General features: G+C 40.9%; 1 protein-coding gene across 1 annotated transcript in view; it reads left to right on the forward strand.

Moving 5' to 3' along the window:
- The window catches only part of LOC138261213 (cytochrome P450 3A21-like), a 223,842-nt gene that overhangs the window by 61,118 nt on the left and 149,155 nt on the right, over positions 1 to 13,569 (forward strand). The window contains exon 3 of the mRNA XM_069209966.1: positions 4,354 to 4,406. Coding sequence (XP_069066067.1) covers positions 4,354 to 4,406 — 53 coding nt within the window. The remainder of the gene's footprint in view (positions 1 to 4,353; positions 4,407 to 13,569) is intronic.

The following is a 13,569-nucleotide window of genomic DNA, read 5'->3' on the forward strand; positions in this document are numbered from 1 at the left end:
AAGCCAAAATCATGCTTCTCCAGTGTATTTCATTACAGGCTAAATACATTTGTACCATTATAGCTGAAACATGTTTCATCATTCCAACTGACATTTTGAAGGCTCTATTTGTAAGTCATTTAAAATGTGCTCTTGGGGTCCGTTAATAGAATTAATTTAGCAATTGCAATTCATCTTCATTTGAAAAGCCTGACAAGATGAATCATGTATTGGGTACAAATGCATCAATGGATTTTCTTTAACTAATTAAATACAATACATAAAACAACAGAAAGGAATGACAAGAAAGCCAGATTTGAAATGTGCAGCATGAACATTGAATGAAATCATAATAGCAAGGGTTCAGTATGTCATTTGTATGCCACAGATGTGAGATGTGATTTGTATGTTAGGCATGTCAGACAGAAGTGCGACAGGGGAGCCATGTGTACTTCCGGAGTAGAAACAACAGATGTTCTGAAAGTGATCCTAGGTGTGATTGGGGCTGTGGATATCTCAAAGACGATCTCCTTGAGGTGTGGAGGGAGGTATTGGGAACCAAATATGTGTTATTTTTAAGGGTAAGTGAAAATTTCAATTGTAAAATAGGCAAGAGAAAGGGTTTATAATCCAGGCTTCTGTTCTTTTTTCCTTGTATCTGCAGGGCTCCACCTTTTCAGTAGTCTTATACCTGTGTTCTCTGAAAGCTCTCTTTGTTAGCCTTCATAAGAGACATTTATCATAGCCAATGTGTCATCAAGTAGATAATGAGTGATAGAGGACCAAACACTGACACATTTAGTTTCATGTGTGGGTATCAGATGTTTGTGACATGTTACTGGAGTGGCTACCATTCTCTCCTTGCTGACCCTTCTTTTGTAGCCAATGCTGTGAATAAAGGTATATAAAGAATAAGTAAAGCTGAATAAACTGAATAAAGGTAGCGCAGCTGGAATTATTGTGGTAAAAGACGCTAAATTGTTTGGAAGTTTGGACTAAATATGGAAAGAAATGGCACATTATGTGGATCATTTAGTAGTTATAATATCTCACAATTTTTTATTTTAAAGCAACTTCAGAAAAAGGACCTCACAAACACCTTGAAAAATACATATGTTTCTCATGAAACAAAAGTATATATATATATATATATATATATATATATATATATATATATATATATATATACATACATATATATATATATATTCACAAGAACCTATTGCAAATGTTACTCACCAACAAGTTACTATTTTGTTTTGCCTAGGAAGCTCATGAACACTATTTCATTAAACTGCCCTTCATAATTTCAACAGTAAAAAGTGTCCACAGGTAGACTTGTTTTGTCAGTGCAGCACTTTTGCTGCATTTAGCAGAAAACAATCTTACATGTATACACTTATGGTAATACACACTGTTTTACTCCAATCACTTACAGAATATTGGAAAGACGAATATAATGTAGACAGAATATCATGTAAAAAAATAAGGAGGATCAAAATATTGAAGGTAAGTGCTAATCTTAAGTGTAAATTTCCATTCGTAACTCCACACCTGAATATATATATATATATATATATATATATATATATATATATATATATATATAAATATTGTCAAAGTACATATATGTGGAGTTATATACTTAACTTTACTTACCTATAGAAACTTACATTCATGATATTTTTGTCCTTGCTATGTATGACACGATATTTTGTCTCACTATATTTGTGTTTCTGATATGCTTTCTAAATACAGTTGTACTCTTGGACTCAGAAGAAGAAATGTAAAACAGCTGCACCTCTTTTTTCTGTTCATATCAATTGTATGTTTGAGAAATGGTCTTTGCTTTTGTTTTTATTATGTACACATGTGGCCCTTTAAAGCACCTCTTTTCGATAAGAAAGAGCCCAGAAGAGCTGTACAATACAGGCCGGACAGGCCTCTTATTCCTCTGGAGATGGGCATTTTCCCCGTGGGCTGGAACCCTTGGACACTGGTTTGAAAGCCCAGGGACGATCCTGGTGCCTCTGTCACTTTCCACAGCTCTCTGAGATTAACTGTAGCAGAGGGCTTCAAGAAAACGAAAACGGGAAGAGAGGGCTGGAGAGATCTGAGTGGGAAGAAAAAGGATGGATGGTGAGCGGGATAGAGAGGCAATGCAGAGCAAGGGAGCATGGATGATTTGAGTAGTCAGTCAGAGCTTGTTTTGGTTCGCCAGTAAGACCCTGGCAGCATATGCTTTTTTGATTGTATATTCAATAAAAAATATAATAATGCACAGCACCATATATGAATAAATTACATGAGAACATGTGATAAATTGCAAGATCATAAAAGCCACACTCAGTAATACAAAAAAGGAACAAATGTAATCAACAGATGATTCTAAGAGAATTAGCTAGTTGGGAGGTAACCAAGATCAATTCATTCATTTGAGTTCATAAGCATGTGCCCCGATCATTTGCTGCCCAAGTTAGGGGGGTGGCATTTAATCTTGGCAACTATGAAAATAGATTGGTCAGACATATAGTTTAAGGTGTGGGGCAAAATGCAGCCCTGCTTGACACCAGTGCTGGTTGGCATCTGATTTATATATTCTAGGTAATTATCAATTGTATTTGTACTCATGTTAAATCACGTAGATTTTACATAAAATAAAATAGCATGAGGCTTATAGTCTGGGCTTTCATCTCAATCTAAAGTCTCCTCTGTCAACCGTGTTAGATGCGTTACTAAAATCAATGAAACAACAATAAACTACACCTTTATTCATTTGAACTACCTGACCAGCACATGGTCAAATAAAATCTTCATCTCTTGAGATTAACATAATTGTAACCTGATTAAATTAATATAAATAAAGATTACTAAAGATTACAAAAAGAGAAACCTGATCAACAGTTGAATATCTGAGAACAAGGTAGTCCATCATTAAGTAGGTCACATGGAAATTAATTTACCATTGGGAGGGTGTCATTGACCAGGGCATGCCAGTCTTTTTCACTTAAAGTACAAGCAGGGGATGGTTTTTGCTGAGTCATCTCGAAAGCCATGTTCCAAAAAGCTTTGAAAGATTTTCTCTTCCATATTTCAGATTTTACCACTATAATAAGTCCTGGCTTTCGGACGTTTATAGAGGGCAAAGCTCTGATGCTGAAGACCGTGTAAACTTCAAATGTCAAATCAGAGGTGTGCCTATATTCTTGCAGACACACACAATCTTAATTCTGAAGGAAGTTGAAAAAATAAGTAGTCCTCTCAGTTTGCTGCATATCAGCACAAGTTGGCAACTATTCATGTGGACATATTTGTTTTGAAAGACACGCATGAGTTAAATATCACTTTTGTGTATGGGTGACCTAGTACAATTAAAGTTGGGCCAGGTGTCACCAGCTTAATATTTTGTTCCATTGTCCAGAATATCAATTGCCTTTCAGATGTAATTGATATTTTCAATTAATTTGCTGTAGAACCATATATAGATTGAACCACTATGGGTACTGGATCATGCATGTAGTGCGTTGTGGCTAAATTGATCCACCATACTACATATTGCATATTTTTATGCCCACATCGTAGAAATGTGGGGATTTCATAAGGCACGAAGGGCATCTCTGTGCTGGGACAGAAAGTAACCCTAGTACATTTTTCCTGTGAGCAAAGTATGGCATCCTGGAATTCTACACTTCTGGTATGACTCGTTTTTATTATTTATTAGGTCTGTTATCATATTTACTTTATATATATTTCCACTGTTAGGACTATCAAAACGTCCTTCCAGCTGAAAAGGAGGAGTAAATATAAATGCATGTAACTTACCACAGAGTCCTTTTTCCTCTGTAATATCTGGAGTTGTCAATGTGAGTAGAAACACTTAACATCTAGGTCAATGAACAGTGCTAATTTGGAGGGCCACCCAACTTTATTGGAATGATTTTATATCTTGTCGCTTGAAAAAAATAGTTCCTAATTTTAGGCAATAAGATGCCTTATTACTGATGTTTTTGACTGCAAAAGGTGTTCGTGGCTGGACGCTCTGGATGCTACTCCTTGAAGAGGTTACCCTCTTATTAGCTGCTTTTAGACTTACCACTATTTGTACTTCAGTGTAATGATCACCATGCCACGAAGCACCTTTTCTCAATTACAAAGCTGCACTTGAACAATTTTTTATTTGATTTTTGGTTAATGGCTTGGTTTGTTGCAAATTAATAAAAGAAGTGTGTCCCAAATGTAAAGGGGAAACTTGTAAACTGGGAACATATTTACTTCATTGTTTAGATCAACATCATTAAAATCAAACCTAACTGTTGTGTATTAATTTCTCTTACACTTTTGTCACTAACCACTTTAACTTGTCTTCCTTTTCAGGGTATGTTGGAGTTTGATATGGAGTGTTTTAAAAAGTATGGAAAAATTTGGGGGTAAGTTTAAGCTGTTTGTTTATTCTATAGGCAGTGCAATTTCTGTTTGCCATTGTTTGATGTAGTGTCCTAGTTACTGGTCTATGAAATATATGTTTTTCTTTGTCTCTTTTTGAGATTTTGGTGGTGTGGCAACCCCACAGTGTTGAAATGCATTGTCATGGTATAGATCGAGTCAGGGGGAATGTATGTGATGGAAGCCGCACATTTTTTAATTTCATTCAATGAGTGTGTCATGCTACTTTGACAATTATTGAATACAGAATATTGAACCTGTGATAGGCTAGTTTATTTCTCAGAATTAAATACGATAGCCATCTTAAATGGTATTTATAGGACTACATGAGCAGCAGTTCACATATAGGAAACGTGGAACACTCTTGAAAGCAAAGTAGCAGGCAATGAATGTTGTGATGTTCAAAACAGAAGAAAACACTTGTTAGATACTTGTAATGTTGCTTGTCACAAATGTCGATTTAGCACTGTCATATTCAATTGAATATGTATTAACAAAATGATGAAGTAGAGACAAATCTTGCATCATGCATTACAATAAAATACTTTTAGAAATTAACATATTTTGTCCCTTATGTACAGCAACCTGGGCCAGACATTTTAGCATCAAGATGCTCACTACCAATTAGGTAGGCAAAACCATATTGCATTGCTAGCAATGTATGGTGATACTGGATTGATTTTGGGAGGGGAGTTATAGAACGGAAACGTCTCTTATGTGGCATGTACGCCTGCTCTGATTGCCTGACTGCATGTGAAATTGGCACCCTGCCTTTTATTTTGCAGATGGCGTCACACTTATCTAGCATGTGCACAGAGGCTGAGGCTAAGGTCTGTCCCTGACAATGTGAGATCAAGGACCAGTCCTGTGAACTTAAAGGAGGCCACCAAACAAGCCCTCATATCAGGCAATGGTCTACTGCCCTTGCCCTGGTTATATAGCATAAACTTCACACCATGTTGTGAATTTGTAGTGTGACCAGAATGTTTTTCTGTGCCAATTCCGCTTTCATGAGAAATTCAGTAATTTTTACTGACACTGTCTTTGTTTGTATGTGCAGTGCCTTTGTAGCATGGCACAAATTGAAAGGTGAGGATAGCTTCCCCAGAGAGAGGAAATGCACTGCCTGCATTTCTGTGCCTGGAGGGTGGAGCCCCAGGCACTAAAGTGAAGAGGATGGAGATAGGGCTACTCGTATATATTCCATGAGGGGTTTACAGGTAAAACACTGCTAATTAGTTCACTCCCATCCAACTTTTGGTAGGGATGAAAGATGGGACTGCAGTTTTAGTTGTTCAAGATGAGAATGTTACTGGGCAAGGCCTGCCCTTTTGTGACTATTGCTTCTGGAAGGCAAAAATAGCCAATACAATTGTTGTTAATTATTTTCATTGCAGCACTATTCAGCTCTTGCCAAAATAGACCAATCATTTTTTTTCTTCTTCAGAGGGAGACTCATTGTCTAGTTTGTTTCTTCCGCAAGACGTGTATCCACCTGACTCAGCTTGCTGAATATATCATAAACTGTTAATTAAACCATTACTCTCATCAGACAGTAAACAGTGTTTTGTAACCCTACTCCAAGTCAATATTTCTATTCATATCCAATACATAGTGGGATACTTAAGCATTAAAACATTCCACAATTAAAGTGAAATGTACTTGCTCTTGTTCACGTGTACTCATGATTAATTTACAAGTTGTTGTCTGCATCTTGGAAGAGTTTGAAGGGTGGGTGATGGTTGGACAGGAGTAGCCTGTTGGCCACACAATCTGCTTTTTTCCATATATAAGCATCTTCATTAGACTTCTGCTCAGCTCTGCATTTCCTTACACCTTACACCCTCTGTTCTTACAATCCACGTTTCCCAGATATTTTTGAATTGTAACTGACAGAAACACAGTCAATGGTTGTACACACTGTTGACAGTGAAATCCGGAAAAGTCTAAGGGCCTGATTACAACTTTGGAGGAGGTGTTAATCTGTCCCAAAAGTGACGGTAAAGTGACGGATATACCACCAGCCGTATTACGAGTCCATTATATCCTATGGAACTCGTAATACGGCTGGTGGCATATCCGTCACATTTGGGACGGATTAACACCTCCTCCAAAGTTGTAATCAGGCCCTAAGTGTTCTGTCAAAGGTCTTGTGCAGGACCACCACTGTGATGGCAGGGGTGAATTATGGGACAGAGTTATGTGTTGCTTGCTACCAGTCCCGTCCATGTGTCGTGGTGGCCAGATGGATCATTGCGTGGTAGGGATGGTATAGGTTGATATTCACATCCTCCTCTTAGTTGAGTAGGAGGAAATTAAAAGAATATGAATTGCATATCTACTCGTTGAGTGTTTGTTCCATTGTCCACTTATCCTATTTAAAATTATGCTTACAGACACATGCTTATCTTTCAGCCTCAAGGCCCATCTGGCTCTTGCAGTTAAGTTACTCTTCACTTATGTTACTCTCAAAATTTCTTTCAATATATGAATAGAGGCCACATCACTCAGTTAAATTCTATCCACAGCATTTGTAGGTAGTTCGCAAGAGCTCAAGGTTCCAACACTAATTATTTGGCATTCATTGTATTTTTTTCTTGCATCACCATCTTGACCTTCATTAGTTACTGACCACTCCATCGACCTGACCAGTATGCTGGACATATCTATCACCTCAACCTGACATTACTTTGATGTGAGTGCATGGAACTTAGTTTTGATTTATCCGCTGCATACTCTAGAATTTCCAGGAGTGAATAAAACCTATTCATGTGAATCTAGCACTCCATTCCCAGCAAGTTTTGGCAAGAGTCAAATAAATGTTATTACATGTAAAAGAAAAGGTTATGGTTGATGTAATGTACAAAAAAGTCTGTAATGCATAAACAGTAAAATCCAAAGTATGAAGAATTCGTTGGTGAATGAGGCACATCAATATTTCATGTTCCTCATAGAACATCTTTTTATTTTGAAACCGCAGTTTGGTTACATGAGAAGGAACGTCCATCAAACACAGCCAACACTTGTTTCGTCACACATTTCAAGCCTAGAATATAGGCAAAACTGTAGAAAGTTCCAAGTTGGGATTTTGTACACAAAGTAGAAACTGTTCAAGACAAGTAAATATGCGCGTCCGTGTAGGCAGTGTAGATCAAATGTCGGATATAAGGATAGGAGGACCTTGGTAAGTCCTAACGTGGTCCTTGTGAAGCGGAGTACCGTGTAACGTTCGGTCGTAGGGAGTCAGTGTGGTTGATGTAATATTCAGACTAAAGTAGTGGGCCAAGTGATTTAATGATCGTGGTTCATGTAATAGTAAGGCTAATGTAATGGTTAGTTTGAAATAATGGTCAGGTTAATGTCATGATTGTGCTTTATATTAATACTAATGGTTGATGTATTAGACAAGTCAAAGTATCGGTCATCTAATGTGAGCAAGGTGGGGTTCTGTCCTTCTGAGATCTATACCTACTGGGTTGATGTAATGGTCATGGTCGATGGATTTTTATCTAATAGTCTGGTCAATGTAATTGTGAGTAGATGTACTGATGTAGAGAGGAGGGATGTCCCCACCTGCTGATTGGCTAGACCCTCCATCTTTCTAGTTGTCCACTGATCAACACCGCTGTTCTGCAAATATTCCCCTATTGACTGATATTCCCAAAAAATACCTGATTACCTGTGTGCCATATAACTACCGTTTTATGTCTTTCTTCTTTATACATCACCCAATCATATATTTTTTATTTATTTAGCCTGGGCCTGTTTTCACAAATTAACCACCACTAACTATATACCTTATCCCTGAAAGTAAAGATTGATATGGAGCTTTGTGTATTGCAGCATCAGTACTTTTAAGATAAAAGCTCTTATCTTATGTAGTTGTTTGGAACAGTCTTAAAATATTTTTCTCGCTTGCAATTTTTTGTGCTTGGTTGTAACCTTTTTTTTACTTAGTAATATTCTGTTTTTCTGAAACATATTTGGGATCCTCTAACTGTTTTCGTCGTTCCACTTACTCGGATTTGCAGTTTGTAAGAATGTAATGCATGTCACTAACTTCCTAAAGAGTGCAAACCACGAAGTGGGATAGTTTATCTAGATAATATCAGATACATGTTCTCTGATCTTCGTGTTCTCTTCCTGGATTTAGGTATGGGTAGATAATCGGAGGTGTTGCACTTTTATTCTCAATGTACGACCCAGCACTTTGTGGAATGTCTATTACTTCTTTACCTCATGCGTTTCCATCTGAAGGTTTAATCCACACTTGCGCTATTTGTTGTGAAAAAAAACCTGACCTGCATTCCATCCATGCGCAGAATTGTAAACGAACTATGAATAACATCATAATGAAGGAATAGACTTGCTGGGCGATCTACACTAGGTGTAACAAATGGGCAGGCGCGGCATTGTAATGCGGGCCTTGTTTATGAGCAAATAATATGGATCTAAGGGAAAAAGCAAACCTGAACTATGTACAGATGGGGCAACAGATTCGCAGACTTGCGCTCTCCCAAATTTATCATCGGGACCTAGACTCCGACACCCTTGTTTTAGTGTAAAAGACCATTTATTAGGACAGGCTTGCTTATCATAATAACACATCAATGTAACCGTAACTTAGATGACAACTTTTATCTTTTAACCTTGTAACTCCCCTTTTTCCATCCTCACTTCAATCCACCACTTATCCTTCGCTCACCCAATTTCCATTTCCATTCCCACACATCCCCCTTTTCTTTGTATCTCCTGCCTGACTCGGGCCTCCCCCAATCTGTCATCATTCACCTGCTTCTGTTTCCCTCCTGGAAGGTTGGACAAGCCTGACTCTGACTCTCCACCCTCCTCCATCTACTGCCCGCACCAAGCAACCTGCCCTAAAACTGGCAATGAAACTCCCCCACCCCTTTCATACAGCCTCACACCTGACCCATCCTTCTCATCTTCTTACCTGTAGGGCGGGCAGGTCGATCCTCCAGCCCCCAGCCCCCTTTGTACACTCCCTGAAGACCCTCCCATGCCCACACCCCAGCCTATCTCTGCCCTGGCACTCTACATCCAGCCTGAGTGCTCCCTTGACGAGACTGGACTTCGTCCTGCTCTTCACGGTGCCCTGTCAGGACATACACTCCGACACCCTTGTTTTAGTGTAAAAGGCCATTTATTAGGACAGGCTTGCTTATCATAATAACACATCAATGTAACCGTAACTTAAATGACAACTTTTTATCTTTAATCTTGTTACTCCCCTTCTTCGAATCCTCACTTCAATCCACCACTTATCCTTTGCTCACCCAATTTCTACTTCCATTCCCACACATCCCCCTTTTCTTTGTATCTCCTGCCTGACTCGGGCCTCCCCCAGCCAGTCATCCTTCACCTGCTTCTTTTTCCCCCCTGGAAGGGTGGACAAGCCCGCATCTGACTCTCCACCCTCCCCCATCTACTGCCACACAGCACAAACCCTATTGGTGTTTTGCTGCCCCACCAGCAAACCCACTGCAACACTTCATGCCTTTCCATCAGCTTCACAATGCCAAAGTTTTTCTCCCCATAAGTTAGTCAGCAAGAAACGCAACTCCATCATGTAATGTGTGTTTCCCATTTCCGAGAGATGCACACCATCATCCCTGAAAATCACCTGCTCCTCTTCTTTTCTCCCCTCGTGTGTCAGTACTTTATTATCCTGAGCCCAGCAGAAAACCTGCATAGCCCTATTGAGCTTCCTCCGAGCCCTCTCAATAGCCCCATGTTTTTGCGCTCCACGCCATTTCCTACGTGGCACAAATTCTGTCTATACTTAGCAAGTCCCATGCATGTTGAGCCTCAGCAGTACCATATCATGGTGCATGTGTTTTAGTAGGGTGAGCCCAGAGAGATGGACCAGGTCATTCTCCGAAGGTGTAACACCAATACATCAGGACATTCCCACGTCGGCAAAATGGATATTATAAAAGGAGGCAAATTGCCCCACCTCATGCTGCTCTTTCCCCACCACAGCACTTCATGCCTGCTACTCGGAGTCCCAAAGATCGTCCATAGACCTGCCTCTCTGCATATTTTGCCGCCCAATGAATAAAAGAATGTCCAACCAACCACGTGATCGCCTTATGTTTCTCCGGGCCACTCATGCAACCTGGAAAGAGAAGCAATTGTCAGAATGGAAACAATAAGCCCCCCCCCATTTTACGAAACCACACCCCTGACAATTGCTCAGTACTCCCAAACTTGCCTGTACTATTCCCCTTAACCAATTAAGACCTTACATATCCCTTACAGCATTTTGATCGCCACCGTCCAATGCACCTGATCCTATCCTGATCCCACCCATCTGGGCCGCTTCAGTCGCTGCGCCAATCCTAAAGGAGTGAGTACCAAGGAGTCTCAGAATCATTCTCAGAACAGACAACAGCTGGAAAGCTGTAACCTTCGTGCCATTCTCATGACTAAGCACAATTTCCCTCTGACTCCCCCTTTTCTCCATGAAAGTGTCCCATTCTCGTTCCGAGCATGCTTCCAACACACCCCCTTGCTCCACCCATATCCACTTACCCTTACCCAATTGATCCGTCTTTGATCGCTGCAACCAGATCCCTAGCCTCTCACCTTGCCGTTGCACCTCACTTACTTTTAAACCACAAGCTTTCCCCACTCCCAACAATTCAGACACACAAAATGCCCCAAAAAACATCCATATCATACATAAACGAAAAAGATCCACCTCATTGGCATTCAGACAACAAACTGGCAGAACGTGCAAGATTTCCAAGAGTAACTCAAATGTAATAGCTTCACAAACAAAAACTGATCCTGTTCGGATTCTCCCCCAACCTTTCATCATTTTTCCCAGAATGTCATTCCTCTCTGGGTCCCATCCAAAAAACAACTTCCCATAAAAGACACTCCTGCCAACTTGCCCGCAATCTTGGCTGGCGATAAACCCTTCCAAATCAAAAATACAACAAAACGCATTCTTTGTTCCTGTTTCCAAAACTGACCCCTGTAAACTTCAAAATCCTGAAATTCCAACTATGCCAGGTGGTAACTCCTGAGGGTTGATACCACTAGCGACCTCTCCACCAGTCTCATGACCATCACACCCCCCACACCCAAATGTCTGACCTCTGTCTTGTGCTCCTCTGCGCCAGGTGCCAACTGTCGGAAACTCTGCCATTGCAAATGAGACAGGGAGTTTGCAATGGAACTGTTTACCCCAGGAATGTGCGCATCCTTAAATATTATATTCAAAGTTAAGCAACGCAACATAAACCTCCTGAACAACTGCAGCACCCTAAGATCCCTAGCTCTCTGTCTATTCACCAAATCAACTAGCGTCAAATTGTCCACGTGAGACATCACTGACCTGTTCGCAAGTTCGTCTCCCCATACCGACAATGCCACCAGCAGAGGAAAGAATTCCAAAAAGGCAATGCTCCTCCCTTGACTCAACCATTGGGCATGTCATGTCTCTGCACATCAACAACCATCCCGAATCAGCCCAAAATCAGATGCACCTGAGACCCCATTAAACTGTGTCAAAAACATGTCCCATACTTTAATGTCTTCTCGCAGACACATGGTCAACCTAATCCTGTGATGTTGGAGGGATGCACCTGACATTGCCAAACCCATGCACCGGCAAAAAAGTCCTGCTACCCTGGACCACTCTACATGCAAAATTCAGAACACCAAGTAGTTGTTGAGCCACGCGGAGTTCAATTTTTTGATATATTCTGATTTCCCTAAAAAATAGCAGAATCTCTTCAACCTTTATACCGGTAGGTGAGCTATAAACTCCCTTGCGTCCAGTTTGATGCCCAAAAAAGTCAAGACACAACTAGGGCCCTCCGTATTCTCTGGGGCTAAAGGTACCCCGAAATCTTGTGCCAACTTCCCAAAATGCCGCAGTGCCCTGCCACACGAGTCCAACTGTGCTGTTCCTACAAAAAGAAAATCATCTAGATAGTGTGACACCATCTGATGTCCACTCACTTGAACAAAAACCCACTGCAAGAAGGTACTAAAAGCCTCAAACAGTGCACAGGAAATCGCACATCCCATAGGAATGACTCTGTCCACATATATAGCCCCACCCAACTAGATCCCTAGCAAAAATAATCATCTGGGTGAATGGGGAGCAGCTGAAAAGCTGCCTTAATGTCACACTTGGCCAGTTCAGCAACTTTCCCGCACCCCCATATGAGCCGAATGGCATCATCCACGGTGGCGTATACCACCCTTGTAACTTCTGCTGCCATGAAATCATTCATCGATGCCCCTTCAGGCCCTGACAAATGATGTATCAGCCTAAAATCCCCTCTGTTATTTTTTGGTACCACCTGCAAAGGAGAGATCATCAAATTCTCCATAGGCCATTCATGAAAGGGGCCCAAAATCCTGCCTTCTGCCACTTCCTTGCTCAATTTCGCTGCCACCACTTCTGGCATGGCCTTAGCTGACTTGCAAGTTATCCACCCATCTCCTTCTTCGTGGCCCCTGATATCCCACCCAGAGGCCATCTCTGAAACCCCATTCCAACTTTAGCGCCATGTCCGTATCCGGGTACACGCGCAACCAATATAGTTACCTCTCCAAACTAATTGGAGTAGGCACCCTTTGCCCAGGAGCATCTTGGCCCCCCCTTCCCCTGGTAGACCTCCACTGCTCGGCCGGACTAGCGAGTGAAAAGCATTGCATGACTGGTTGTTTACTCCCACATTTTTAACACACATGTTTACATTTACATTGTGCCTGGAGCAAAACCCCGTGTTGAAGTTCCAACATGCTCCTGAGTTAGATACCTGCGCCCTCTGAGGCATACCCGCCCATCCCTGATTGGGACGCTTCTGAAATGGCTTATAAACCACAGTAAGACTACTAGCTGTGTGTGTGGATGCCGCAGAATGTGAAGATGCCATCCATTGCTTCCATAATTCCAAATCCAGTCCCCCCAGGGCTTCTCAGGGTTAATGCTAACTCTGGCTCTGAACTCCTCATCGTAGTTCAGCCATGCAAAAAACCCGAAGTGCATTTGGGCTTTCCAAATAATGTCCATGTACTTAAACATGGCAATGGCCCTGTCAAGGTATTTTTTCACTATATATACTGACGTAAATCAAAAGGTAGAGGTCCAGTTGTCCATAC

Source organism: Pleurodeles waltl, chromosome 10 (assembly GCF_031143425.1).
Source record: "Pleurodeles waltl isolate 20211129_DDA chromosome 10, aPleWal1.hap1.20221129, whole genome shotgun sequence".
NCBI classification, from domain to species: domain Eukaryota; kingdom Metazoa; phylum Chordata; class Amphibia; order Caudata; family Salamandridae; genus Pleurodeles; species Pleurodeles waltl.